Source organism: Sprattus sprattus, assembly GCF_963457725.1.
Source record: "Sprattus sprattus genome assembly, chromosome: 2".
Taxonomy (NCBI): Eukaryota; Metazoa; Chordata; class Actinopteri; order Clupeiformes; family Clupeidae; genus Sprattus; species Sprattus sprattus.
Window position 1 is genome coordinate 60,488,454 of NC_137921.1, and position 26,704 is coordinate 60,515,157.

General features: G+C 40.3%; 1 protein-coding gene across 2 annotated transcripts in view; it reads left to right on the top strand.

Moving 5' to 3' along the window:
* The window catches only part of ncoa1 (nuclear receptor coactivator 1), a 62,064-nt gene that overhangs the window by 29,265 nt on the left and 6,095 nt on the right, over positions 1-26,704 (top strand). For both annotated transcript variants that reach the window (XM_080832498.1, XM_080832497.1), the window contains exons 4-15: positions 4,028-4,194; positions 4,913-5,028; positions 5,158-5,335; positions 6,908-7,087; positions 8,894-8,992; positions 10,781-10,921; positions 11,101-11,248; positions 11,414-12,425; positions 13,315-13,465; positions 19,171-19,306; positions 21,442-21,610; positions 23,636-23,935. In XM_080832498.1, the coding sequence (XP_080688624.1) occupies positions 4,028-4,194; positions 4,913-5,028; positions 5,158-5,335; positions 6,908-7,087; positions 8,894-8,992; positions 10,781-10,921; positions 11,101-11,248; positions 11,414-12,425; positions 13,315-13,465; positions 19,171-19,306; positions 21,442-21,610; positions 23,636-23,935 (2,797 nt within the window). The remainder of the gene's footprint in view (positions 1-4,027; positions 4,195-4,912; positions 5,029-5,157; positions 5,336-6,907; positions 7,088-8,893; positions 8,993-10,780; positions 10,922-11,100; positions 11,249-11,413; positions 12,426-13,314; positions 13,466-19,170; positions 19,307-21,441; positions 21,611-23,635; positions 23,936-26,704) is intronic.

Genomic DNA, 26,704 nt, shown 5'->3' on the forward strand with positions numbered 1-26,704 from the left:
ATTGCCTATAATAAACAATCAGGACTACTGTACAAGGTGTAACATTGAATAACTTTTCAAAAGTGGTGTGATATTTGCTGTAGCAATAGTTCTGATAATAAACATGAAGTCTATATAAACTGCTTTGTGTGCTTTCAGTTTTCAATATTAACATGTTAACAAGTGAAATCAATAATGATGAACATCACGTAATGAAAGTTAGAGGGAACTGTGATTTATTGTGTTTTTACTTACTCATACATCATACAATTTAAATGCATACAAAAATACTGCATACTGTAACTTGTTGGAAAAATGCCCATACTTGGATAAAAAAGCTCTGGTTAAAAAAAAGAAAAAAAATCTAGCCCTCCTGACTATTTCAAGAAGAAAACTCAACGTAAATCATTGAGCGTCGGTACTACATAATGTATAAAATTATGTTGATGCCAAAGCAACTTTTACAACCGAAGCTAAATGGCTCTCACGCCAATAATTTGCCTATAGTGAACAGACAGCTAGGTCTGTCAAGTGAAGGTTTCTCTCTCTCACTGATCCTTTCAATAAGTACAAATGCCCCTGGTCTAATCATTATAGACATGTACTGCTGTAATTGTCTGTGTTGCCACATATATGTTGTCTATTATGCCCCTGAATGCCTAGTGTGCGTGTTGGTGACGGGGGCATACTAGCCCCTGCAGCAAAATGTTTAGATTCAGATTATAAGTGTTTCAGAGGACCTCTAGTAGAGATGGGAGATCTCAAGATTTGGAATTACCTATAAAACTCTGGTTAATATTTTTTTGTATTGGAGTTGGTTCTTGCTGTGCGCACCTTTGTGTTATGTCTTGTTTGAGTCTTTTGTTTTCTAATAAGGACTTATGATTTATGAACGTTATTAATGTTAATGAGTACTTTAACTTTAGTTTAAACATACATACATTACTATGAGTAAGACAATCCTACACACCCCATGCCTTGCACATTGACAGGTATTGTTGTTGAAAAAACATTGCTTGCTGTTGCCTACAACGTTAAAGCTGGTGAAATGGGAACAGTTTAATTGCATTTACGTTACTTGCATTTATTCAATGCCAGAAATGTAGCTTTTGATAACCAGTAGGCCTACATAGACACAAGTCATACATTTAAACAAGTGATTTCACATTTTTTCACATACATACACAAATCCAATCTCAAATCCACCACCTATCTTACCAGGTAACTCTCACTCTGCTGAATATTCTAGACTGAAAAGGTGTTTAAACTTGTCACTGGCAGACAGCTTGCCTTATTATGTCCCCTACAATGACACATAAAGTCAATGTTTTACTGACTTCAGGTGCCTTCAACCTCTCAAAAAAACTCCACTTTTTTTTTTTTTTTTTTTTACATATATTCTCTTCTCTTCAAGAGGTTTTAAAGCAAATCTCCTTGAAATGTCTCTCATAATAATCAGCTCACTCTGGTTTCAATGCTGGCAAAGAAAGTATGGCAAATGTGACCACATCTGTTGTGACTTAAGTGCAAGGCTAAACACATAGCCTTCAGCTAACAAGTTAAATAGAAGTTATACTTGTGAGTAGATGTTGAGTAGTAAATGTACATTTGTATTGTAATTTGTATGTATGTATATATATATATATATATATATATATATATATATCTATCTATGGATATCTTAACTACCCATCTTTACACATGTTAATATGTGTGTTCCTTTTGTTTTCAACCCTTTCTCAGTACTGACTGAGCACCACTATAGTGACATGAGGTGAAAATAATGTGGGTGTGGTTGGTGTAATCTACCGTGTCATTAGTCGTTAGTAAATGGATACACGTTGTAAAGGGATCAACTTCCTGAAAGACTGCAGTGATGGTAGAGTTGTCTAGAATCAAAGATGTTACAGCTAAGCCTGGGAAACTACACAAGCCAATACAATACCTCCTTTATTTAAACATCTTATTTAGAACAAGAAGATTAATTAGACATAGGAATCCCACAGGTAAACTTAGATTCCACAGTGTCTTATTCACCATGGCAACTAATGGCTCCAGTCAGGCCCCCAAACCTGGTACATAGTCAGGAGGATCGGAAACTGTGTAACAGGGCAGCGAACTCCCAGATACATCCAACTACCTGGCAAGATCGATTGATTGATTAAAACTTCATGGTCATGCATAGCCGTGGCCTCTGCAGTGTGTGTGACCACTGGTCCTGAACATGTTCTGAAGGGTTAGCAATAACAGGTTGAGAGGACTCTATGATCTGCTGTGTGTAAACACTGAACATGTTTTGAAGGGTTTGCAGTCACGGGTTGAGAGGTCTCTATGATCTGCTGTGTGGGTCGCTGGTCTGGAGAGGTGCACGTCATAGCTACACCCTAATTTACAACTAGGGTACTAAGAAATGTGAAAGAATTCCATGAACCTTGTGAGTTTCTGTCCCATCAACAATAAGAGGTTATATTCGTCTGTCTTTTCAGGTCACAGCACCATATATACGGGTATGGTTAGTACCAATGACTGTAAGACCAGTTTTTACAGTCATGGGTTAGCACACAGCCAAGGTTGTTATGTCTGTTGCAGCCTAAGAAGCAAACATTAGCAGCTTTCTTAACATTACCTTGTGTTCAGCAGGTTAGCGTCTACTTTTAAATGTTGCCAAAGCACTTGACATTGTGGGATGGAAACTACACGTTTGTGAATAAACATAATCTAATATAAAATTAGCGAGACATTTAATGTAACAAAGTATAAGTACATTTTTAATTGTGAATGTGCTCGAATATGAGTGAAAAGTGTTCTGCATTAAAGTAACACTGCAACAATTTCACACTTTTTGAGGTATTGTTTTATTGGTACCATCCTCAAATTAATCTTGATAGAATATGGTCATGTGAAGGACAGATAAACACCTGTGTCTTTCCAACTAGCCATCCAGGATATGCTCTATGTAGTTCTGTACTGGCTGGAATACCCTGCAAAAATGGAAGAAAAGCTTTCACAGCATGACATTGCCAGCTAATAAAAGACACCAGCAAGTGTGTTGGCAAGCTTCTATCAGTGTCAACTGGGCTGTTGGTGGTGTTTGCAAGGTAGAGCAGTGGTTCCCAAACTTTTTACTGTCCCTTACCCCTTCAAACAGTCAATCTGCAGCTACGTATCCAAATCCTTTTTTCATGTTTGTAACCGCCGCCACGCCCCCTCCCCATGTGCACATATTCAGCCTATAACACTTGAAACTACTTAATTGTCAGGGTAGGTCCCTAACCTACCTGTAGGAACAATGATTTCAGCTCATTTTGTTCACCCTGAGGTAGATTGAGGGCTTAAAATTAGTGAATAATATGTGCCACAAGTGACTCAAACCTTCTAAGATTGTTGTTGGCCAGCCTTCAACAGAACAAAATACTAAAAAAACATTATTTGCGGGCGATGGGGAGCTGAGCGAATGAATGTGACAGGTTGTTGACAGGTTGTGGAACAGGGGGGCGTGGCCGGCATTTTCTCAGTGGTTTTGTTTTTTAATTAATGTTTGTTCATCGTTGCAATCGTTGCTGTGTTTATTTGAAAGAAATACAGCCTCGCTGGGCAAAATACAGGGGAATTTGAGCGATTTTGATGCCTATTTATAGCTCAGTTTGAAAATGTAATGGGCTTTTTCACCAGTTCGTGTTCCCCTGGGGGTACGCGTACCCCAGTTTAGGAAACGAGGGGGTAGAGCATATGCAGATAGCACTCTAAATAGCCTATTGATAATAATAGTCTATTTTAATACTAGAATGCTTACTCATGCCCGGTTGGTGAACCTCTCATCTGCCATTAACGTGCCCTCTGATAATTCCTTTGCTAGTGACTGTCCTTGAAAACTAAAATCTAAAAGGAATATCCACCAATATAGCTACAAAACTAACAGGAATTCAGACTGATCCTGGCCACCTCAATGTACTGTCACATTTAGCACATAAAAAAAAAATGGTCAAAAGCTTTGTTTTTGTTCACACCATTCTAACTTTGCCTTTACCTCTACTTGTTTGTCCTTAAGTGTGGAGAAGCAGCGACGGGAGCTGGAGTGCCGCTATATTGATGACCTGGCGGACTTGCTCTCCGATAACATGGGCGACATTGCCAGCTTGAGTGTCAAGCCAGACAAGTGCCACATTCTTAAGAGTACTGTGGACCAGATCCAGCAGATCAAACGCCGAGAGCAAGGTAAAATAATCAGGAGAAGAATGGACATACTTGCAGATTTTCTTTTACATATGAATCCAAATATTTGATAAAGTTCAATCGCATAACGATTGGATCATTTTGGTGTTCAAAATGTAGGCACCATTTTCTTGAATACATTTTAAGAAGGTGCCATGTTACTTCTGCATGTTAGTCATGCCATTGTAAAGAAGTAGTAAACCACGGATATACCTTATGCTGTGTGTGTATATATATATATAGCTGAGAGCAAGGCACCTTGAAGCCAAACATGAAGCAGTGCTACTACATTCTCTTTTCTGTCTCCCTCAGTAAATGCATCACCTAAGTGCTTCCCCTCCTCCATTCACCTCTCTCACTGAGAGAGATATCAAAACTCAAAACTGACTTGTAGCCATTCTAGTACATATTTGCTGGGCCCCATTCCTACCAGCCATGAACAGCCCTGTTGCTGATTGGCTTGAAGTGTGGCATGGACTAATGTCCAAATTCCATGGCCTCTTTCCAACAGAATATCAAAATCACCTCTTCATCTCTCACCCCAACCAAAGTGACAAGAAACCTGGGTCATGACTGATGGCCAGCTACCCTTTTCTATCCATGTTGCATCTGTCTCCTCAAGTGGCAACTCTTAAAGCCCAATTGATTTAGATCAAGGAGCTCATTCTGACAGTACATCAGGCGAGGTTACTTTAATTTGTTTCATGCTTTTGTGTGCCAGAAAAAGCAGAGAAAGCAGATCTGATTTCTCCAGATGATGAGGTGCAGAAGAGTGACATATCTTCCAGCAGTCAAGGAATGGTGGAAAAAGAGGCTCTAGGACCACTGTTATTAGAGGTGAGCAATTGTCTGCTGATGTTCCATTGAGTTTGTGGGGCTGTGATCTTGTGTGAGAGTTTCTTCCAGATGGGTTTCACTCACCCCTTGTTGTGGTGCTGTGTGTCCTTCTCTTAATTTTTCTTCCAGGCCCTGAATGGCTTCTTTTTTGTGGTGAATCGAGAGGGTCGTATTGTCTTTGTGTCTGAGAATGTGACCAGTTACCTGGGTTACGCCCAAGAAGAGCTGATGACCTCCAGTGTCTATAGTATCCTCCACGTGGGTGACCATAATGAGTTTGTGCGTAGTCTGCTCCCCAAGAGCTTGGGTGAGTCTCTCTGTCTCTTCTTTTGATTCTTTCTGGATAGAAGCTTAATAGGAGTAAGAGTGAGTGTTTCCCAATCAACCAAGCAAATGAATCCTGCAAATACTACCTTCTCACCTGTCAGTATCTTGGCATCAGCATGGCACATTGTTTTAACATTACTTAAGGAAAACAATTTCACAAACAAAACTCGTCAAAATGAGCCGATGGGATCATTTACCTCACTCTCTTTTGGGAAGAATCCAGACTATCAAAATGAATGTATTGTTTAGATTTCCCTTGTTTTCCCCTAAATCATTCTTTAAAGGGATAGACAAGATTATATATGTTTTCATCTGCTAAAGTAGATGTCCAAGAGTGGCAAAAAGGCACAGGAAACAGTGGTCTTGCCTTACCTCATTTTAATTGTAATATACCGTATACTGGGTAGCTAATTAGCAGAATATTTTTATGTGGGACATTGCTCCTGACACTGACTGGTGCCAGCCAGAAGCTCACTCCATGCTTAAGTCTGTCCTCCCAACATCCCATCTGTGTGATGCTCCAACCCTTTAGTGCAATCGTCACTCAAATAAGATAACACTTTAAAATATTCTTCAAATCCCCCATATTCATATTCATAACCACCACCTACTTCCACCATCTCCACTGGACTCAGTCTTTCCATTATGGGAAGCCTTATATGCTGGCTATGAGTCTTGAGCAAGGCCTTGCTGCCGTGCCCCGTAATAGCTGTTTTCTGAACCACTGATACTCACCCTCGCAAGTTAGCAAGATGATGCTTTAGCCTTTGCTTCCTTAATTAATGTAAGAGAGCCTCATGCCCCTACTAAGTCCCAATGCCCCTACTCAGGACAAATGCCTCTACTGAGCCCAAATGCCCCCACTGAGCCCAAATGCCCCTACTGAGCCCAAATGCCCCTACTGAGCCCAAGTCCAACTCTTCCCCTGGCCATGTTCAGTGAATGTTCTTTTGCTAATTCTTATCCCAGCTCTTATTGTTTGAGCTTATGAAGGATGAATGTGGTATAACGTACCCCCTGCACCTACTGACCTTGTTTTGAATGGTTTGTGAACTGAGTTGTATCTGGTAATTCACATTGATCCCATAAATCCTTGATTTTTAAATATTTTAGCAATGTACGCTACTGTTCTGTAGAAAGAACAGTAGATTTGACTTTGTATTGCTCCAAAAGGTGTTATGTGAATTGGTTGTGTGAACAAACAAAACACAGCAATGGAAACATGCTTTTTGTTTTTTCAAAGCAATGTTTTGGTTTTCTGGGTTTTCATAATTTTTGGTGTCAGTCTTGAAGTGTCTTAATGCACATTAGCACCATCTCCATGCAAAGTTTCCTCCTGAATATTCTCAGAAACCCTAGTTGTGTGTGTGATATTTGCAGTGAATATTCTCAGAAACCCTAGTTGTGTGTGTGATATTTGCAGTGAATATTCTTAGAAACCCTAGTTGTGTGTGTGATATTTGCAGTAAATATTCTCAGAAACCCTACTTGTTTGTGTTATATTTGCAGTGAATATTCTCAGAAACCCTAGTTGTGTGTGTGATATTTGCAGTGAATGGAATGCCATGGCCTCAAGAATCAGGACAGAGGAACAGTCAAACTTTTAACTGTCGTCTACTGAAGAGGCCACCGGACGAGGCCGACTCAGATAATCAGGAGGCACGTCAACAGTATGAGTCTATGCAGTGCCTCACTGTGTCTCAGCCTCGCTCTGTACTGGAAGAGAGAGAAGGTAAGAAATGTCTTGTATGGCAGGAAGGTTGAAATTTAATAAATTAAAGTATGGGATTCATTTTTTGTATTACAAATATATGAAAAATATTCACAATATCACATATACAATCATAATGCCACCTAGTTTATCTGTGACAACCAATTTCGCCTCTACTGTGAGAAGGGGTCATTACGCATATATATGTATTAATGAGCAAGTAAGCAGGAGAATAGATTCATTAAGGGCTATGGCAAGTAATCTTTGTCTATAGTCCTCCACTTAAACACAGCCTGACAGTACTTAAATATCACCCTCGTAACCTAGATTAGTTTGTTGTGTACGCTTCTTGTTTTTTTTCATGGCTCAGCCTCAATAAGTCTCGGAAATATCTTTGATATGACACACCATACATTTTCTTAACTGTTTTTTAGTTACATTTTAGCCTATTTACTGTCACTGGCGGGATTTTTTGGGTAAAGATTAAAACGACCCATTCGGCAGGTACATTAAGCAAGACAATTGTATTAATTTGGTGTTAACTGATTAACTCCTACATCAATGCCTTTTTGTCCACTAGATGACAGAACACAACAGAACAATCTCCTCTATTGCTACATAGAGTAGCTATAATAACAGGTGGAAAGCTATGAAAGAAAGTTGCATCCAGGAGCCTTCAAAACTGAAAAAAATATTATTGATACATGATCCCACTTATTCATTATTCACATTACTCAAATGCTTAACAGTAATGCTTACAAAAGCAAAATAAGTCATCACATAGAAAATAACTCTGTGTTAGTGCAAGTAGCGAATATTAGCACTGTGAAACCAATAAAAAGTGATCGTGGTATAGAAATACAGACCACATTCACAGCCTGCTGGCCACGATTTTCTTTCGTACCAATTCCTGGAAAATCCTCGGATGTAAGATTTCCCTAAAACGTCCTAATTGTTTTGTGGTCAACTTATCTTCATTAGTACGCCGACTAAAAAGTGTTTCTTTGAAAGAGCCAATCGAGTTGTTGCACTGAACGTTAGCCATCTTGACAGAATGTGACTTGATCAAAGCCTTATGACATCCTTATACACAGTTTCGTATTCACAGGTCGTGCAAGCCCTACCGGAAGCCATAGAGATTGTATTGAAAGCCCTGTTTAAAAAAATAAACAAAAATTGATTTAACATGGGAGAGGTCTTGGGCGATTTTCATTTCGACCCACAATCACCCCAAAAGGGGCGGGACCATTTGAAACACGACTTTATCCTGATTGGACAATGACTTTCAGAGGCAGATAAGAAGAGCTAGTGGTAGAATCGGACAGAAAACATTATCTTCTTTTCCCGTTTGGCAGTGCGTTGCCTAAATAGCCCTTATGGACAAACCGCCCCTGGTCACAGGTGCATGTATGTGCAGGGGCGTGGCGGCGGCTAGTGAGAGTTTCAAGTGATATAGGCAAAATATGCGTCCAGGGGGCGGGGGCGTGGCGGCGGTGTTGACAAAAATGAACGTGTTGCCACTTTTTTCTAGTGCAGAGCAATGGCCCTTCAGAATTTCTGTGCACGTCCCTGTATATATATATATAATATCAAAATCTGTTATTTATTATTTATTGTCGCCTATTTGTATGTAGTGTTAATCATCCAGGAATTCCTAAACCTTCATATATTTGTCTTTTGTACTTCCTGTGTGTTACCCCACATATTATAATGTTGACAAAGATAGATTGAAAAGAGACAGTTAAAACACCATTGTGAGTATTTCAATGCTTCCCATGCTTGATCTCTGCTGGTGGTTAACCCTTAACTTTAACCCTTTTTGCACAGATCTGCAGAGCTGCCTCATCTGTGTTGCCTGCCGAGCACCCCGTCCACAACAAGTCCCTGTTAGTACGGAGTCCTTCATCACAAAGCAGGACCCAACAGGTAGCCCGTTTGAATGCCTGACCTGATGCCTAACACTTGCCATATTGTGAGCCCCAGCAGGGAACTGATCTTCACAAAGTGGCTGGAATAGTGGATTAGATGCCTTTTGTATGGCACTGGGGAACTAAGGCTGAAAGAATATTGATCGACGACTTTATGTTAGTATCACACTGGAAGTAACATACAGCTCCAATTATGTGTCATTTAGTGACCCTGCTACAGCCGAGCCCAAAATTATTCAACAGTGTTAAACCATAAGGTATTTTGGTGATTTAAGAACAGTTTAATGAAAATATGTTTATATTTTTTTATATGTTTAATTACGGCCCTCAGGAAACAGTCCATGAATGTTTGAGCATCATATTTCAGTGTCTTTGAGAATCAGTTGCATATCCATCAAAATATCCATTAATAATTTGAGTCTTTGATTTAGAACATTTGTATTTTATATTTTGTAAGGCTAGATGAATGTGTTACTTGAATGCTCCATTCATAAAAATCCATGTTATTTTCATAATAAAAGCCACAGGTCTATTATGCCATACAGAAATAGATGTGTTAAGCTAGAGCTAAAATGAGCTAAAACAGAGACTTTAAGTTTTGCATTGAAAAAAATAAAATTGGCATTGATAAATAGATTTTGCTGCATCTCAGCCTTTTTCAGTGTGGAATTTGTATTTTTGTAGATGTCAGTACATTTCAATACCAAATTACTGTTTCTGTTTTGGTGTGAAGGGCTGGGGTTTGATGGGACTGGCAAGAAACGTATGTTTGCATACATCCTGTGGGAAGCGCACAAGAGGTGCTGCCAGATATATAGGGGGATCGTAAAAAGAAGAGGAAAACCCACATTAGACTGTTCAATGTCCCATCTCATCCACAAAGAAATATTTTAATTGATCATTTAACGCTTGATAAGAAACTACACTACCTAGCCAAACTAGACACTTTCAGGATGAGTTATTGTCCATACAATGTGTGTCCTTGGTGAAAAAATGCCATAATTTCATCCACCTAGTTAATGTTATGATAGCAGACTGGAGTTAGCTTTTTAGAGACTGGCTTTAGAGACTACTTCACAAGTTAAACGGCTTAATTTTCACATACAATTTGGTGATTTACATTCAAGGATCATTTTATTATCTAGTCTTGAACAGGAACACAGGAACACAGTGATCCTAAGCACACGTCCAAGTCAACCTAAATTTAAATCTCATCCAAAAATTGTAGCATTTGAATAGAGCAATGGCAGCATGGAAACCACACTGATCTGTGATCTGTAGCATTTGAATAGAGCAATGGCAGCATGGAAACCACACTGATCTGTGATCTGTAGCATTTGAATAGAGCAATGGCAGCATGGAAACCACACTGATCTGTGATCTGTGGCATTTGAATAGAGCAATGGCAGCATGGAAACCACACTGATCTGTGATCTGTGGCATTTGAATAGAGCAATGGCAGCATGGAAACCACACTGATCTGTGATCTGTGGCATTTGAATAGAGCAATGGCAGCATGGAAACCACACTGATCTGTGATCTGTGGCATTTGAATAGAGCAATGGCAGCATGGAAACCACACTGATCTGTGATCTGTGGCATTTAAATAGAGCTGGTTTGCAATTACTTCAAAATGGTTTCTTTGACAATGTATTAAGGCATTAGTTGATATATTTGTATGGAGCTGGAGTTAAGGGGGTTTAATTTTTTTTCAGTTCAGCTGTATGTAGTATTGAACTACCCACATTATCAATGCTGTAACTCAGATAGCTTGCATATCCTACAGGGAAGATAATCTCCATCGAGACGAGTGCTCTAAGAGGCACTGGGCGGCCGGGTTGGGAGGACCTGGTCAGGAAGTGCATCTATGCCTTTTTCCAGCCGCAGGGCAAGGAGCCCTCCCATGCCAAGAAGCTCCTTCATGAGGGTAAGGACCACACGGCTTGTTTTCTTTCTTTTTTCGTATTTTTGGCTTTCGCATTGATTTATTTTCACGTTGATATTGTTTGTTGTCTGCCTGTCTCTAGCCTCAGTTGGTTTTATATTGGATGTTTTATAACCAAAGAAAGTAGGATTGATTATTTAAGTGTATTTGTCTCTTGGTAGTGATGACCCATGGCACAGCCATCAGTCCACTGTACCATTTCACACTCAGTGACGGAACTTCTCTTAGTGCCCAGACACGTTGCAAGTTCTGCTGCCCTCCCAATCCTGATGTACAGCCCTTCATCATGGGCATCCACACCATTGACAGGTACACGTCCAAATCAGTGAGGATCTCAGCAAAGAGAACACAACCAGATCAGATTCTAATTTTCAAATCAAACTTGGTGTTGTTTTTTTAAATGACCCAAACATTTCAGGGCCTCTCTTAGTGAAGGTGAAGTAAAATGTTCATATCTTTTCTTCTCCCATTCAGGGAACACAACACTTCTAGCTCTCAGGAACGCACTACCCCCAGCCTTCCCCCATCCCTCAGCAGTCCCAGCCAGTCCCTGTGTCGCCCCTCTGCTGTCCAACCAGCCAGTGAGATTGGCACCAGCCTCCATCTGAACAATGGCAACAGTGCTACTACAGGCCCTGCCACGCCCACTAGCCATGGAGGGTACCTGACCCCAAACCATGTTCGCCCCCAGCAAGTCAGTACCCCCTCTCCGTTGGGGAGTCCCCAATCAGTAACCCCTACCTCTTTCATGTCTCCCAGACCTCCACGAGGGAGCCCTGGTCTGGGAAGTCCTCGTGTGCCTGCAGGGTACGCTTTTTTCCCACCTTCTTCTGGAGCAGTCGGCCTGCTCTCTCCAGCAGGTGGTGAAGGTACAGGCACCTCTGTAAGCTTCTCCCTGTCCTCTCCCCTTCCCTCACAGCAAACACTCACCTCCAGTAGCTCCCCCACGTGTTCACCCCATGGGAAACCCATAAAAGACACCCGGGTTGGGGATAGTGGCTCCAAAGTAGCTGTGCTAGGCACCTTGAAGCTCCAGCTGCTGGACGGGGCAGTGTTGATCTCAAGTAGCCAGTCAGCCAATCAAGACTCATCTCAGCCTCCACCTCTATCTGCCCAGTGCCCTGCCTCACACAGTACACTGACGGAGCGCCACAAAATCTTGCACAGTCTCCTGCAAGATAACAGCCCTGTGGACCAGGCTGATGCCAACAGGAAGGAGCCTGATATCAAGAAGGAGCCTCCAGCCAGCCCCAGTCTGCTGACTCTCCCCACCTGTGGCTCCAGGGAGCCTCAAGACCACCAATTGTTGCGCTTTCTCCTTGACACAGATGAGAAGGACCTGGGGGACCTGCCCCCACCAGCTGCTCTAAGCCTGCAGACAGTTCGTGTGAAAGCAGAGAAGAAAGGGAATGGAGAGACCGAGAGTGCATGCGCTGCAAGATCAGCCACTAACTCTCCAAAAGCAAGCAGGAGGCCCAGTAGCTCGGTATGGCACAGTGTATACATACATACATACGAACATATCGGTATGGCACAGTGTATACATACATACAGGCGTGGACAAAATTGTTGGTATCCTTCCGTTAAAGAAAGAAAAACCCACAATGGTCACTGAAATAACTTGAAACTGACAAAGGTAATAGTAAATAAAAATGAACTGAAAATTAACATATCAAAATCAGACATTGCTTTTGAATTGTTGTTCAACAGAATAATTAAAAAATAAAACTAATGAAACTGGCCTGGACAAAAATGAAGGTACCCCTAGAAAAGATTGAAAATAACTTCCTCGAATAGCCTTACAGGTGTCTTCAAAGCTGTAATCAGTCAGCCTGCCTATTGAAAGGGTGAAACGTAGTCACTGTGCTGTTTGGTATCATGGTGTGTACCCCCATGAGGTATGCTAAAACATGCTAAAATAAACTTTTAAAACATATGAACTGCTGCCCCCAATTGTACATAAGGGAGCTGCAGTTACATGTTTTTGCAGCAATAACACATTTCAACTTCAAATTGTAGACTCATTATATGTTCTTGATAATGTAAGGGTTTAATTTTCAATCAATGGTATCTCAAGGTTAACTGTCAGTTACAAGGACAATTTCAAGATCCAAAAGACAATGTATATGTGTCAAATGTTGATTCAGTGAGCTTAAACCTGTTGCTGAAATGCACTTTGCATACGAGGAAGGAGGTTTTCTCAATAGTTTATTGGTGAAAGTCATTAGTCGTTTCCAAATTCTGCAATGTGGGCTTGAATCCCAGTGGACTTTACTTGTGGTTATAGTGTTTATGCTTACAGTTCTTGGTGATGATACTCTTATCAAACCCATGCTTTACACTTTTTCTGTATGTGTGTGTGTGTGTCTATGCAGCACTCTTCTACTTCTGACCTGGACACACTCAACCAGCTGCTTCCATCAATGGGGGCTGTTGGAGAAGAGCAGGGTGTTCCCCCTCCTGCCGAGGACGAGATAACAAAGAGTGTCAGTGTCAAAGAGGAGCCTCCTGGGACCCCTGGCCGTGGTAAGACCAAACTCAATGCACACCTTGCCACTATCAAAAGCTGCTTTTTTGGCAATGAGCACTGGTGATTTTGTGGGATTGTGAACATTAGATGTGAACTAGATGTGCATTTCCTGAAGGAAATACTAGTGCTGGTATAGAAAGAAAAAAAATGAAATGTAAAACAAATACTGTATAAAGCAAAATATCAGAAAGTTAAAAATGTATTTTATTTATGCACACAGATAGAGATAGAGAAAAGCAAGGCCGTGTGAGGGCAGTTAAGATGGGAAAGGTAACAAACAAAGAAAACAAAGATATAAAGAATTTTAGCAGGAAAGATAGAGTGACTATTATGGAGGTAATAAATGTGACTTTGGAACCACTGTTTAAAGAAAATTAAGAAAAATATCACAGCATGTCATAACCTGAATCTATCCCCGGACTCTTGGGGGTTTAAAGACGTATCCAAGACTGTCCGATGAAAGGGAAACATACTGAGTGGAAGATGATTGAAGATACACTATAGACAGATCAGACAGACATAAATTTAGGTGTTTCAATCATAGAAAAGAAACCGTGCAATGCAGAGCAAATGAAAAGATTTTTACAGTACAAGGAATCTTTACCAAGGAACGCTCCATTTGACCTGAACTCCATAGCCATGCCATTCCCTGTGGATGTATGGAGTAAGGAAGCTGTCAGAATGTTCGTGTGTATAAAATAGATATGCGTGCATATTTTTTGAAGTTGAGCAGAAAATGAATATTTGTAAACTCTTACAAACACGAAATGCAACTTCACGATTAAGATTTCTTCATTAGGAATTCGAATTTCACGTATTACAAACACGAAATGCAACTTCACGAATACGAATTCACGAATTACAAACACGAAATGCAACTTCACATTTACGGTTCCTTCAGTACGAGTACGAATTCACAAACGTGACTAAACTGTCAAAAATACGTCACCACTTCCATACGTCACCACAGACATTATTATTGAGCAGAGGATACATCGATCCCAGAGGTTAGATTAGCAAAGTTCGTTGATGTTAGGGGACGTCGTTTAGCTTTCCACCTGCGAGATATAACGATTACCTAAAGTAAACCTAAATTTGAGCAGGTAACAATCGTTCACAACTACAGATAACAACTACAGCCATATTCTAGCTAATCGATCTAACCTGTGGGATCGATGTATCCTCTGCTCAATAATAATGTCTGTGGTGACCAGGCACGTGCAGAGGGGGGGGCTAAGGGGGCTTGAGCACCTGCCCCTTTTGCCCTTGATGCCATAAGTGCCCTTTTGTCAGAGTGTTTTTTTATTATTATTATTTTTTTTTTATTTGTGTGTGAAAAGTCCGTCTGTGCGGCCCAAAATAATAATAAATTTAACAAAATGATAATAATTTTGATCTACCTTGGTCGGTCACATGATCCACAACGTGCCCTCACTCTGCCCTGACGTGCCCTGCTGACCGACGCCTCGGATAAGTTTCTCTGGAGCTCCCGTTTTCTAGGTAAGCCGAGTAGCCTTGTGATGCCAAATGTGCCATGATGACTCGGGAATAACTCGGTGTAAAGTTTACTATAGGGGCTTATATGCCTCTCTCTTGTACGTCGCTTTAAACAAAAGCGTCTGCTAAATGACTGCATGCAAATATGAGCCAAAATAGTTGATTAACTCCCGTAAATAAACGTGTCAATGTATGAAGTTTGTATCGTTTAATATAGAGCATGGTCTTTAAATCTGAGAGCATTTTCGTTCATTTCACGTCATGATTTTGTATTGGTTGGTGAATTTTGGTAACGTTATTTCATATCAATCAGAGAGAGAGAGAGAGGGCCTGATAGCAACAGTGTATTTGAGTGCGACAACTTAAACTGAAACACGGCATTTCTGCAAGCAACAGTGTATTTGAGTGCAGACAATCCGTTTTGAGAAGGATCTCTCCCCCCCCCCCTCTCTCTCTCCATCCGTCTCTCTCCCTCTCTCACTCTCTCCATCTCTCACTCCCTCTCTCTCTCTCTCCATCCATCTCACTCATTGAAAATTGTATGTTGAAATGGACCCACATTGACTATAAACATTGCACCCTTTTGACAACTTTCATACTCACAGTGAAACACAGCTGTCTACAGTACTTGCTGCCTGTAAAATTATAGTTTAAAGGCCTTGTTCCCATATAGTTCCCCTGCTTATTTAAAACCTAATGAGTATGCACCTGTTTGTGAAATGGATGTATGTGTGTGTGTGCGTATGTGTGTGTGTGTGTGTGTATGTGTGTTGGCAGCTGTGGAGACACTGTAATGTGTCTGGGGGTATAAACCAACCCTTTGTGCCAACACTGTCCTATAGTGTGAAATGAACTCAGCGTCACACTGGTGGAAATGACCGTCACACCAGTGGACATAGCCTATAGAAAAGGCCTAGATAAATACATTTTTACAAATCCGTGCTACATGTGCCCCCTTTTTAACTTTGAGCACCTGCCCCTCCAAAGGTCTCTGCACGGCCCTGGTGGTGACGTATGGAAGTGGTGACGTATTTTTGACAGTTTAGTCACGTTTGTGAATTCGTACTCGTACTGAAGGAACCGTAAATGTGAAGTTGCATTTCGTGTTTGTAATTCGTGAATTCGTATTCGTGAAGTTGCATTTCGTGTTTGAAATTCGTGAATTCGTATTCGTAATGAAGAAATCTTAATCGTGAAGTTGCATTTCGTGTTTGTAAGAGTTTACAAATATTTATTTTCTGCTCAACTTGAAAAAATATGCACGCATATCTATTTTATACACACGAACATTCTGACAGCTTCCTTACTCCATATGGATGGCACTTGACTGAAGCCACTTTCATCCTACAACAAGTCACTCACTCAAAGCACAGCTTCAAATTATAGGGAAGAAGCAGTCAAGCTGCAATGCTGCAGTAAGTAAGGTTGTACTTGCTGCAAATTGAGGATTGTCGATGGTTGATCATTTTAAGCGCACAGTTGCAGAATCAGACTTTATTTTTATTTGTCAATGTCCTGACGATTTCCAAATCTTTTTGCACCTTGTTTGATTGATACAAATATGAGTTTTTCTGGAAGACGTGTCAGTTTCTTGTTGATTCCAAGCTCTTGAATGTGGCCAAAGCAAAGGAGATGGTCACTTTAGGCATTTGGCAGATGCTTTTGTGACAAAACATATACAAAATTATTAACAACAGGGACAATACAACAAAATGTGGATAGCAATATTAATGATCATATTAAAGTAGAAATGACTACTTATACATTGTAAGTAGGGGTGGGCGATATGGGCAAAAAATAATATCTCGATATTTTTTTTTCATTTTGACGATAGCGATAATTAGACGATTTTTAAAAAATAAATGTAATTGGAATTCTCAGAGTTAGGCTATACCTTCTTGGAGATTACAATAATAGGCACAATGTTTAAGGAAAACACTTCTTTATTGTCTTTAAACTAAAATAACTTAATTGAACTGCAATGCATAAATATTGAACTCTTGTAATAAAGTGCTCCATGCATCCATGAGAATTATTGCACATCAAAAGCAGTTCTTATGGCCTTATTAAACTTAAATTTCTGTCCAGGATTGTACAAAAATACAAATACATGAGCATTAGAGCATGGATCGGGACGAATTTTTAAACTGGGGCATCAACAGTTAAATGCTCTCTCTCACAAACAAGCGCTGTTTAACGCACAAGCGTACACAATAAGGCCAATAAGCATATTTAAATTAAATGATTCACATTGCAAGAACGTTTAGTAAAATGGTGCGGCTCCTTTAAGGAGCACGTACAGGGAGGGACAACGGTGACTCATAGTTTGGATGTAGCAACAAACATTTATGTGCTGTGAAAGCGTTAACCAGTATGTGAGTAACGTGAGTTTTATTAAAGCATAGCTTGTGTAATGTGTAGCTATTTCATTCCGTTTGCTAATCTTTCCTGCTGTCTGTTACTAACCAGCAGCAGACGTAAAGGAAAGGGAATTAACCCTTAAGTTAAAAACATGTAATCTACTTCGCCCGTGGAGCATTTTACTCCCTTACAATATTCAACTACGTTTAGAGACAGACAGCAGGAAAGGTTAACAAACGGAATGGAATAGCAACACATTACACACGCTATGTTTTAATAAAACTCACGTTTTATGCTACACCAACGGAGGCACAACAGACATCACCATGCGCTGCTAACCTGTTGCAAAGTGGATGCGAGAAGCCATGTCACGTGATCACGTAGACCCACTAGTCGTGTGAGTGCCGTGCTGTGGGGAGCGTTGCTGCGCCGTAGGTTATATTAAGAACATGATGTGAACAGTTTCCCCGTGCGTGTCATTGTTTTTGGCGAAGTCATTTAAATACTCGATAATGTAATTTTGCACATCGTTTGAACAACAATGACGATATTATCGCAGACGATATATATCGCCCACCCCTAATTGTAAGTAATATTTAAATACTTATTATGATAAATAGGCATGAGGGCGAGAGATAAACACCCCTGTTGTTTCCAATGGCAACCAAATCTAAATAAAGATATTTAGTGCTGCGGGTGCTGCGGGTTGTAAAAATGTAAATGTTGTAATTTTTTCAGACAACACATTGACTGTTCAAAATCACTTTCCCTTCCACCCAATACACTCTGAAGTCTGGTTGCCAGAAGATAGTCTAAAGTTCCAAGAATGTCAAAATGGTGAAGTTGAGCACCTACATGTAAACACATTCACATTTAAGTTTCTTTGCTTTTTTTACATCTGGGTAAATATTTGCTTTATTGATTTCTCTAGTGCTTTATTTACAGAACTACAGAACACAATCCGGCAACTGCTTAAGCATTCTACAGAACTTTGAGAGCATAGCACTGCTGCATCGCATTGTGACATCCAATCCTAGCATTTGCCCTGTGTATAGTCAATATATATATAAATTAGGGCTGGGCAATGATTAAAGATTTTAATCGCGATTAATCACACGATTTCCCTGAATAATCACGATTAATCACATTTCTATACGCAAAATCCAATAATCAATTCATAAAGCTAGGTGTTCAGTTAGGTCTTACCCAGAATCGCCGCTCCATGTAGGGTTTAAACCGTCTTCTTTACCTTTTCCACCCGTCGTTTAAGCACACAGAGTACAGTGCTCGCCTTCTGCGTTGGAGTAACGCGTATCTATTCAGGAAAAGTACCTGTACCTGAAGTAAACTAACTACACTAAGTATATTGTTAAGACAGAGCAGCATATTCATTTCACCTTCCATGTTTATTTTGACGTTATAGCCTCTCGAGTGCAAGCTACCCCCAGTGCCATGGCAATGTCCGCGTATCCGAAAACCTCCGTTACACCTGACAACGTATTGCTGCTAGGGTCTAAGTTTGCTGTAACCTCATGAACCAAAAGCTCTAATTCTAATTTTAACTCATCATCCATGGTGGCGGGAACACACAGGCCCTTATTTTAGCATCCCCCTTATAACACTAGAGGGCGCAGGCACTGTCAGCGACGAGGTTCTTGTTTAATAAATTATAATAAACAGGAAACACATTGTGCACTGTATGGGGATTGGCAAAGACGCTGATTACGCTGCGCTCGCAAAATGTTAGTAAATGAGGCCCTCAATGTCAGGCCCACTGAATGAGTGTTTGTATTTTGGCTGTGTTGTCTTCTCTGGTTGGTTATTTGCCGCTACTGTGTTATAGGGTTGCCTAAGGAGGAGATACCAGATGCAGCGAGGCCTCATGGGGAGCCCTTCCAGCCAGTGTCCTTGGGTGATGCACAGCCCTTCGACAGTAGCTTGGCATCCCCAACACCTTCCCACTTGCCTTCCCCACAAGAGTGAGTGGCCCCACAAATCACAAATCTTGTTTATGCTCATGTCCATTGACCTATACCCTTATACATACAGAAGGTTTCCATTTAAACTGACCATAGTGGAAGAGCAACCAAACTATGCTCAATCAGGGGTTTTGAGCAAAAAAAAAAAATATTATTTCCCATTCTTGCTGCTCACCAAATGTTCCAGCCATTTGTCTGTGTTATGTAAAATGAACTTCAAATAGTTACATTCATATTTAATGTGAGACTAAACATTTCAGTCACCATCTAAGACTAAGTTTGCTAATCCCCACCCAAATACATTAACTACCATCAATATTAGGGAGCCGTTCATTTCATTAGGCTAACTCACTTACATGAACTGGTCAGCAAATACATATCAGTTTAGTATTGTGCATGAAGGCTGATGAGTAATGAAACAGCAGTGGTTTTGATACATTCATCAGCCATGCTAATGTTTCCCAAAATAAACCTCAAATCGATGGACGTTAGATTGTGGTGGGCTAATACCAGTAGATAGAAATGAATAGAAGAGACAAGGTTATGTGTGCACAATACTTGTGTTTTTGCACTGAATTAATAATTTGCTGAACTCGTTATGTGTTGTTGTAGTTTTAAGTGAGTTTAGTAAGATACATATAAGCATATTAGCTTCAACCATTGCTATACAACCAGACACAGAATCTTCAAAACTTCATGAAACACTTATATGTATCTTACTAAACTCGCTTAAAAAAACTACACATAACGAGTTCAGCAAATTATTGTGAAGTATTTACTTTCAAGCTTTCCTTTGAGAAAGGTCAGAAGAGAACACAGGGTCAAAATGCATTCTAAGTGCAATACTAGTTACCAGTTGGCAACATAAAACCTAAACAAACTTGATTAGAGTAGAGTGAATTGCATTGCGTTGAGCTAAAGAAAACCTAAACATAATTAATCAATTGTATTTTGTTTGAAAAAAAGAACTACAACTATTTTTACATTAGATTGGTATATTCAATTGTCACAGCACTATTATTATAATAATAATAACATAATAGAGAGAATATACTTACATAAAACTATGAATAATGAATAGAACAAAATGGATATGATGATATAATGGCTAAAAAGGATATAGAAACTAAAGTTAACTAAACAAATGCAGTCCATAGACTGATTCATTAATAAAAAATGTGTTTTAAAAGGGTTTTGAAAGAAGTTTCAAGTTTCAAGTTTATTATCATGTACTCATATCAGTATTATCTGTAATGAAATTCCTTGTGCTCAAGTGTCTGCTCAACTCAAAGGAATACATTAGGTACAAGAATTTAAAGGCTAGAATGAAAGTATGAAAGACAGGATGAAGAAGATATAAATTAAATGAAAGTGGCAAGTGTACGTTGTATGAGGTTGTCTATATTAAGTGTTAGGGGGTATAGGATAGTTTAGCATCCTGATGGCATGAGGGTAGAAACTGTCTCTGAATCTGCTGGATCTGTTGGAACACACAGGATGCACTTCAGATAACGAAGTGATGGCTTTTCCAGCGTTTAGGGGCCAAAAATGCAATGGAATGGTAAGCCTTGGATTTGAATGTGGATTATGGCCAAAAAACGATCATTCTTTGATTAAGAGACCTAAGCAGTTTGAAGGGAATATTACAGTAGGCTAGTTGAGATTAAATTAATGTGTCAATAATCCTCTCAGTTTCATTAAAAGACAATATTTTTCTAATATTCGTGATGTTCCTAAAATGGGCGTGCTATTCCAAGTTGAGATCTTAATCAAAAATTGATCTAGGACTACTATAGTCAACTATTTCAGTTTTGTCATGATTTAACTGTAAAACGTTTATAGCCATCCAATCTTTGACTTCAAGGTAGGTCATTTATTAAGCTCTGTGGCTTTGACAGTAGTATACAGCTGACAGTGTCAGCATATCAATGAGAAGATATATGTTTTTTGCGAATCATAAGGAATACATTTTGGGGGGCAGGGTTTGATTTTGATTTTGATTTTGAACAGGGTTTCCATTATTCAGCATTGGGCTAGGCCAAGCTTGTGAACCCCTCCCCCAACACAATGACATTACAGTCTGAAATATAAAGCTCAAAATATCCTAAACACATGTTTTCCCCATGGTTAAGTAGGCAGTGTGTTCCATATCCGCTGGATGAGATGCTGTGCCCCCCCACCACCCCTGAGGGCCGCAGTGATGAGAAGGCCCTGCTGGATCAGCTGGTGTCTGTCCTGAGTGGCACAGATGAGAGTGAACTGGCAGAGCTGGACCGAGCACTTGGGATTGACAAGCTGGTACAGGTGAGGGCCAGTACAATACAGGAAGAGGGTTTTGGAAATTCATGATAATCTCATGTGTTGTCGTGCATTCAAATGATTTCCCCCATTTTATACGTGACTGACAAAGTTAAAATATTTAACCCTATGAAAAGTCAAAAGTTGGATGTGTGATTGGTCCACTAACAACATTATTTCCCAACGACATCATCACCGGAGTAGTGCCTGATCCCAGCAAGAGCTGACGGCTATTAAAGTATTTTGTCCAAACTACCTGAGCCCCACCGAGTCAATGTCCCTCATACTACTGACACATTTACGTACGTTTTATATGAATAGCCTGCCTTTATTAAACTCCAGCATCAACAGAAAAATTAACTCGCTCAAACAAAACAAGCACCTTTAAACGCACAAGCGCGGGCAAGGGCGAGATAAGCATATTGAAATTAAATTATTCACATTGCAAGAACGGAATTAAATTGCCGACACATGCTAGGCATCTGCTATGCCTAAATACAACTCACATTATATACTACACCAGCATTGACTAGAAATATGTCCATACATTAGATTTCCCCTCGTTTTGTATTGTTTTAAACTCTCCAGGTGACAGTTTATTTTTAAACTCCTTCCATTATACCAATGTTCCGCCTGTAATCGCGTTGTCACACCCAGGCATAAACAATCTCCCGCACATAGGAAGAAGGCTGTTATCCTAAATGGGATTTATGTTATTGTCAAAAACGCGAAGTGGAGTTAACTTACAGCCAACACCATTGTATTACAAACACTGACAACACACACACATAATGAGAAGGTAGCCTACACCTAGCGATTCTCTTGCCTTTAATCTTTCACCTTTGAATAATGTAAAACGTCGTTTTAAAGCGCTGTTCCCGTCCTTATAAGGTGTGTCAATAAACCAACTTCTGCATACTGTGTAGGCTATGTCAGTGGCTCTCAAACGAGAACTTTCGCCCACTCAGGTCACATTTTCATCCCGGTCCACCATCTAATGTTGAAACAGTATTGAATAATGGTGCGGATCCTATTATGGTCTGGCGGTAAATTACTTTCAGCACCCACAGCCGTCGTAGAAGTGTATAGGGCCTGTAAGTACGTTCAAATTCTTCTGAATCCGCCCGCCCGCCCATTTTTTTCGAGGACGGAGAAGGATGCAGAAGTGTTTTTCTGCCCTTATGCTTGGACCTGGGTGCTATGATTTCACCTGTATGGTTTATTGCCTTCCTTTAAACCAAAGGTAATGACAAAGCTTTTAGCTTGTTAATAGAACAGCTAATGAAGTGGTTGGTGTTTACACTGTCCTACTAGTGCTGTGAAGTAGAGCTGTGCATTACATGAACATTTGTTGTTTTACATACTTTTCAAATGTAAATTTTATTTGCTGGATTTATTGGAAGGGAAAGCCTCCAAGCTAATGTCAATGCTATTATCACGCTGGTAGAATAAAGTGGTGTGTATCTTGAAATCAAGATGCAGGTCAAAATGTATCTGATTTTTTTGGGCATCACTGACAAGGAGTTACACGTGTCCTCTTTGGCTGACTACACTAATACCAAGGCTAAACACACAGCCATGTTCTGAATCATGTGGCTCTGATAATATCGATCACACCTGCAGACAGAGAGGTCCCTCTCACCCTCAGAACCACTGGATGGATTAGTTATTCAGCTTTAAACAGACAATACCGTGGATTTGCAGCAGGTTTTAATTGAAAGTGAATCACAAAGTTGATTGTTGAAAATTTGTTGAGAAAAGTACATTTAATTGATGAGGACTCAAAATCACGTTTGCCTGTGTGGAAGAGCATACCTTATCACAGCAAATTTGCCACAAACATAATTATGTTTAATTTGAAGATCAGGGAAATCCAAAAGGATTATGCTAACAAAGATGTATGTCCCTACTATAATGAGCAGAATGTAGTATAATGGTATGAACGTTCTAAACTGCACAAATTTCAAATCATAAAAAAAAAAAAAAATCTTAAAAAGTAATGTAAGATCTCACACGGCCATTTAATTCCAGGGTGGATGTCTCGAACCCATCGCCCAGCGACCCCCAACCCAGCCTTCATCAGCCCCCAGCATGACCATGGATCCAAAGCTGCCAACATATTCAGCTCCGTTCTCCCAAGGTCCTCCTCGGTTCCCCACAGACATGGCTGGGGCACATGGGTTTGGCCTTGGCTCACCACGGGGATCTTTCCAAGGGGTCATGGCTCTCAGGCCTGGACTGTCCCGTACTCCTACCACACCCAGTCCGCTCCGCATGGCCCCAAACCAGCTCAGACTCCAGCTTCAGCAGCGCCTCCAGGGACCACAGCAGGTAATACCAGATCACCACTGTCCTCACCCACTCCACACATGAGTTTGGCCACTTTAATACCAGAACAACATTACTAACCCTTTCAACATGATCACACCCACACAGACCTCATTAAACCTTTTCAACATGATCACACCCACACAGACCTCATTAAACATGACCACACCCACACCAACCTCATTAAACATGATCACACCCACACAGACCTCATTTAACATGACCACACCCACACAGACCTCATTTAACATGACCACACCCACACAGACCTCATTAAACATGACCACACCCACACAGACCTCATTTAACATGATCACACCCACACAGACCTCAGACCTATTTCTAGTTATGTAGGGTGAGCAGATCAACACATACTTTACTGCCTGTGCTCTGTATCATCCTCATCGTTCCGTGTGCTCATTGGTTGCTTGCCGTGTCGCTGATTTCATGTAACCTGTAACTGAATTGCTTGCACAAGAAAAAAAGCAAATCACCTAAATGAAGTTGACTCCAAACAAAACGAACAAACAATAAATACAACGCGTCAAAACTATTTTCAAGGTTTTCTCAAACAAAACACAAAGTCCCCAAATTTGCTCCCAACTAAGCTAGCTGGCTGGTTACACTCTGTGCACTCTGCCTCCAGGGTGACAAAGAGTGTGAAGAAGGCACCTCCCCTATACTATAGCTGTTATTGAAAGGACTTCCCCCTAAAAAAGAGGAAATCTTCGAGTTTGATACGATTTCTTCAAATTGTGATGGAGGCTGAGGATTACGAATGGATGGTGTCTGTGGGGATATTCTTGGATATTCTTGGCGGGGATATTCTTGGAAAGGTTGCGCCATCTGTGATACTGGCTGGGAGACCATTAAAGACGTCAAACTGTATATTTCATTCGCTGCCAAAGACTGGAGTTTGTGTAGAAACAACGTTTGGAGAGACCTTGAAGCACCTGGTTTGGACAGCTGGTTTGGTCTACATCGCAGGGTGGAATAGTGTGTCACCACAAACAGGCTACTTCATCTTTGCCAATTGCCTTGAAAAGTGGTGATTACATTTATATGTGTTGCTGTAGATCCTCAGGCGCCGGTATTACAAAACTTGTAATCAAACAAAAAAACTTTAGGAGCAGTTACACTTAGGCTGTTGAAACCTTTACATGTAATCTCCATCAAATCCACCTCTGAGGTTGGATCAGGGTAATCTTGTTTTTTAGGATCAAACTGATCCAGATTTCCCACTCAAGTTTTGAAATACTCAACAGCAGTTTTTAATCCGGATCAAAGGCAGGATTGGATTCCCAAATCTGAATTTGAATCATCAGGATCAGATTTGCTTTGAAATAACCGTTTTTAGGATCTGATCAGGATTTAATCCAATCCAGGAGGATTAATCCTGTTGGATCATTTTGAAATACCGGCCCCAGAAGACCATGCATGACCTGAAAGACATGACACATCTACATGATGATTCAAAAAGAATGATAGGAAGATTGAGAGTTTGACACATTTTTTAAACGGTGTAACGCTATGGGTATAAGAACTTATTTAGGAGAGTCCAGCCAACAAGTGTGACTATGGGGGATGGCTTCTGGAATCACTGCCCATTCTCTACAGTAAAATGTAGGCCCCTCCAAGGCAGTTCATCCTCCAAAAATTGTTGCCACACTTCATGTCAAAGGTAAATTAACCTGTATTGCCTGAAGACTGCAGCTAGCTTGAGTGTGCTGAACCACTTCCAGCATTGTCTCCAGCAGGATACGATAGTGCTGCCATGGAGAAGATGTGGTTGGATGCCTTGCCCCGCTGAGGTCAGACTAATAAAGGCAGCTCATGCTATGTTATGACAGGCTCAAGGAATGACAGGAGTCAAGACGGGTCAGGCATTTTGGTGATGCCAGTTTAAGATGTCAGTGTCAAATACAATACAAGACAATATTCTAACCGTATAGCTGTAACATGATACGTCAGAAGGGTGTGTTAAGTCAGAACAGGACTTGCTCCGTTGACACAAATGACGATAGAAAAAAAAACATATGTAGAAGTGCCACCTATTTTAGCAAGGGTACCAGACCCATTGCAGGAAATGGTGAAAACTATATTGCTATCATAAGGGACTGATGGGACAGACATTGCAGACAGGATGACTGTTGGGTTGATAAACTACTCTGGGGCTACTATTTTATCTGAGGTTATCCATATCGTAGCATCATAGAATGACCAATGAACTATGAGCATCACACCCTGGAATAACCTGGATGTAACTTACTGGACAGACAAAGAGAGTGCCTTTACCAATGCCAATGGAATTGTTGACACTGATCCACAGCAAAATATTTTTCATGAAAAACTGTGTTGATATTAAAATACAAATGACCCAATCAAAGAATTAATTCTGGCTAATGACGTCGTGACATACAAAATAAACATTCTTCTTACAGCATCGTTGTCTGTGAAAGTTTCTATATCTCTTGCTATAAGACTAGGTCACACTTAGGCATTGTTCTTAGCACGGCAAAATATCCCATTGATATTGAGTTTATCTAAAAAATGTCTCCATTATAGCTGGAATGCATGGAGGAAGGAACACTACCCAAATATATTGTGATAGGCATTGTTGACAATGATGCTTTTACAGGGGCTTATGATTAGAACCGGTTAGTACATTTTTACTTAGTTTGTATATATATACACTCACCGGCCACTTAATTAGATACACCATATTATTCTTAGCAGAAATCACGAAACAAAATCATAAAAAAAGAGGTATTT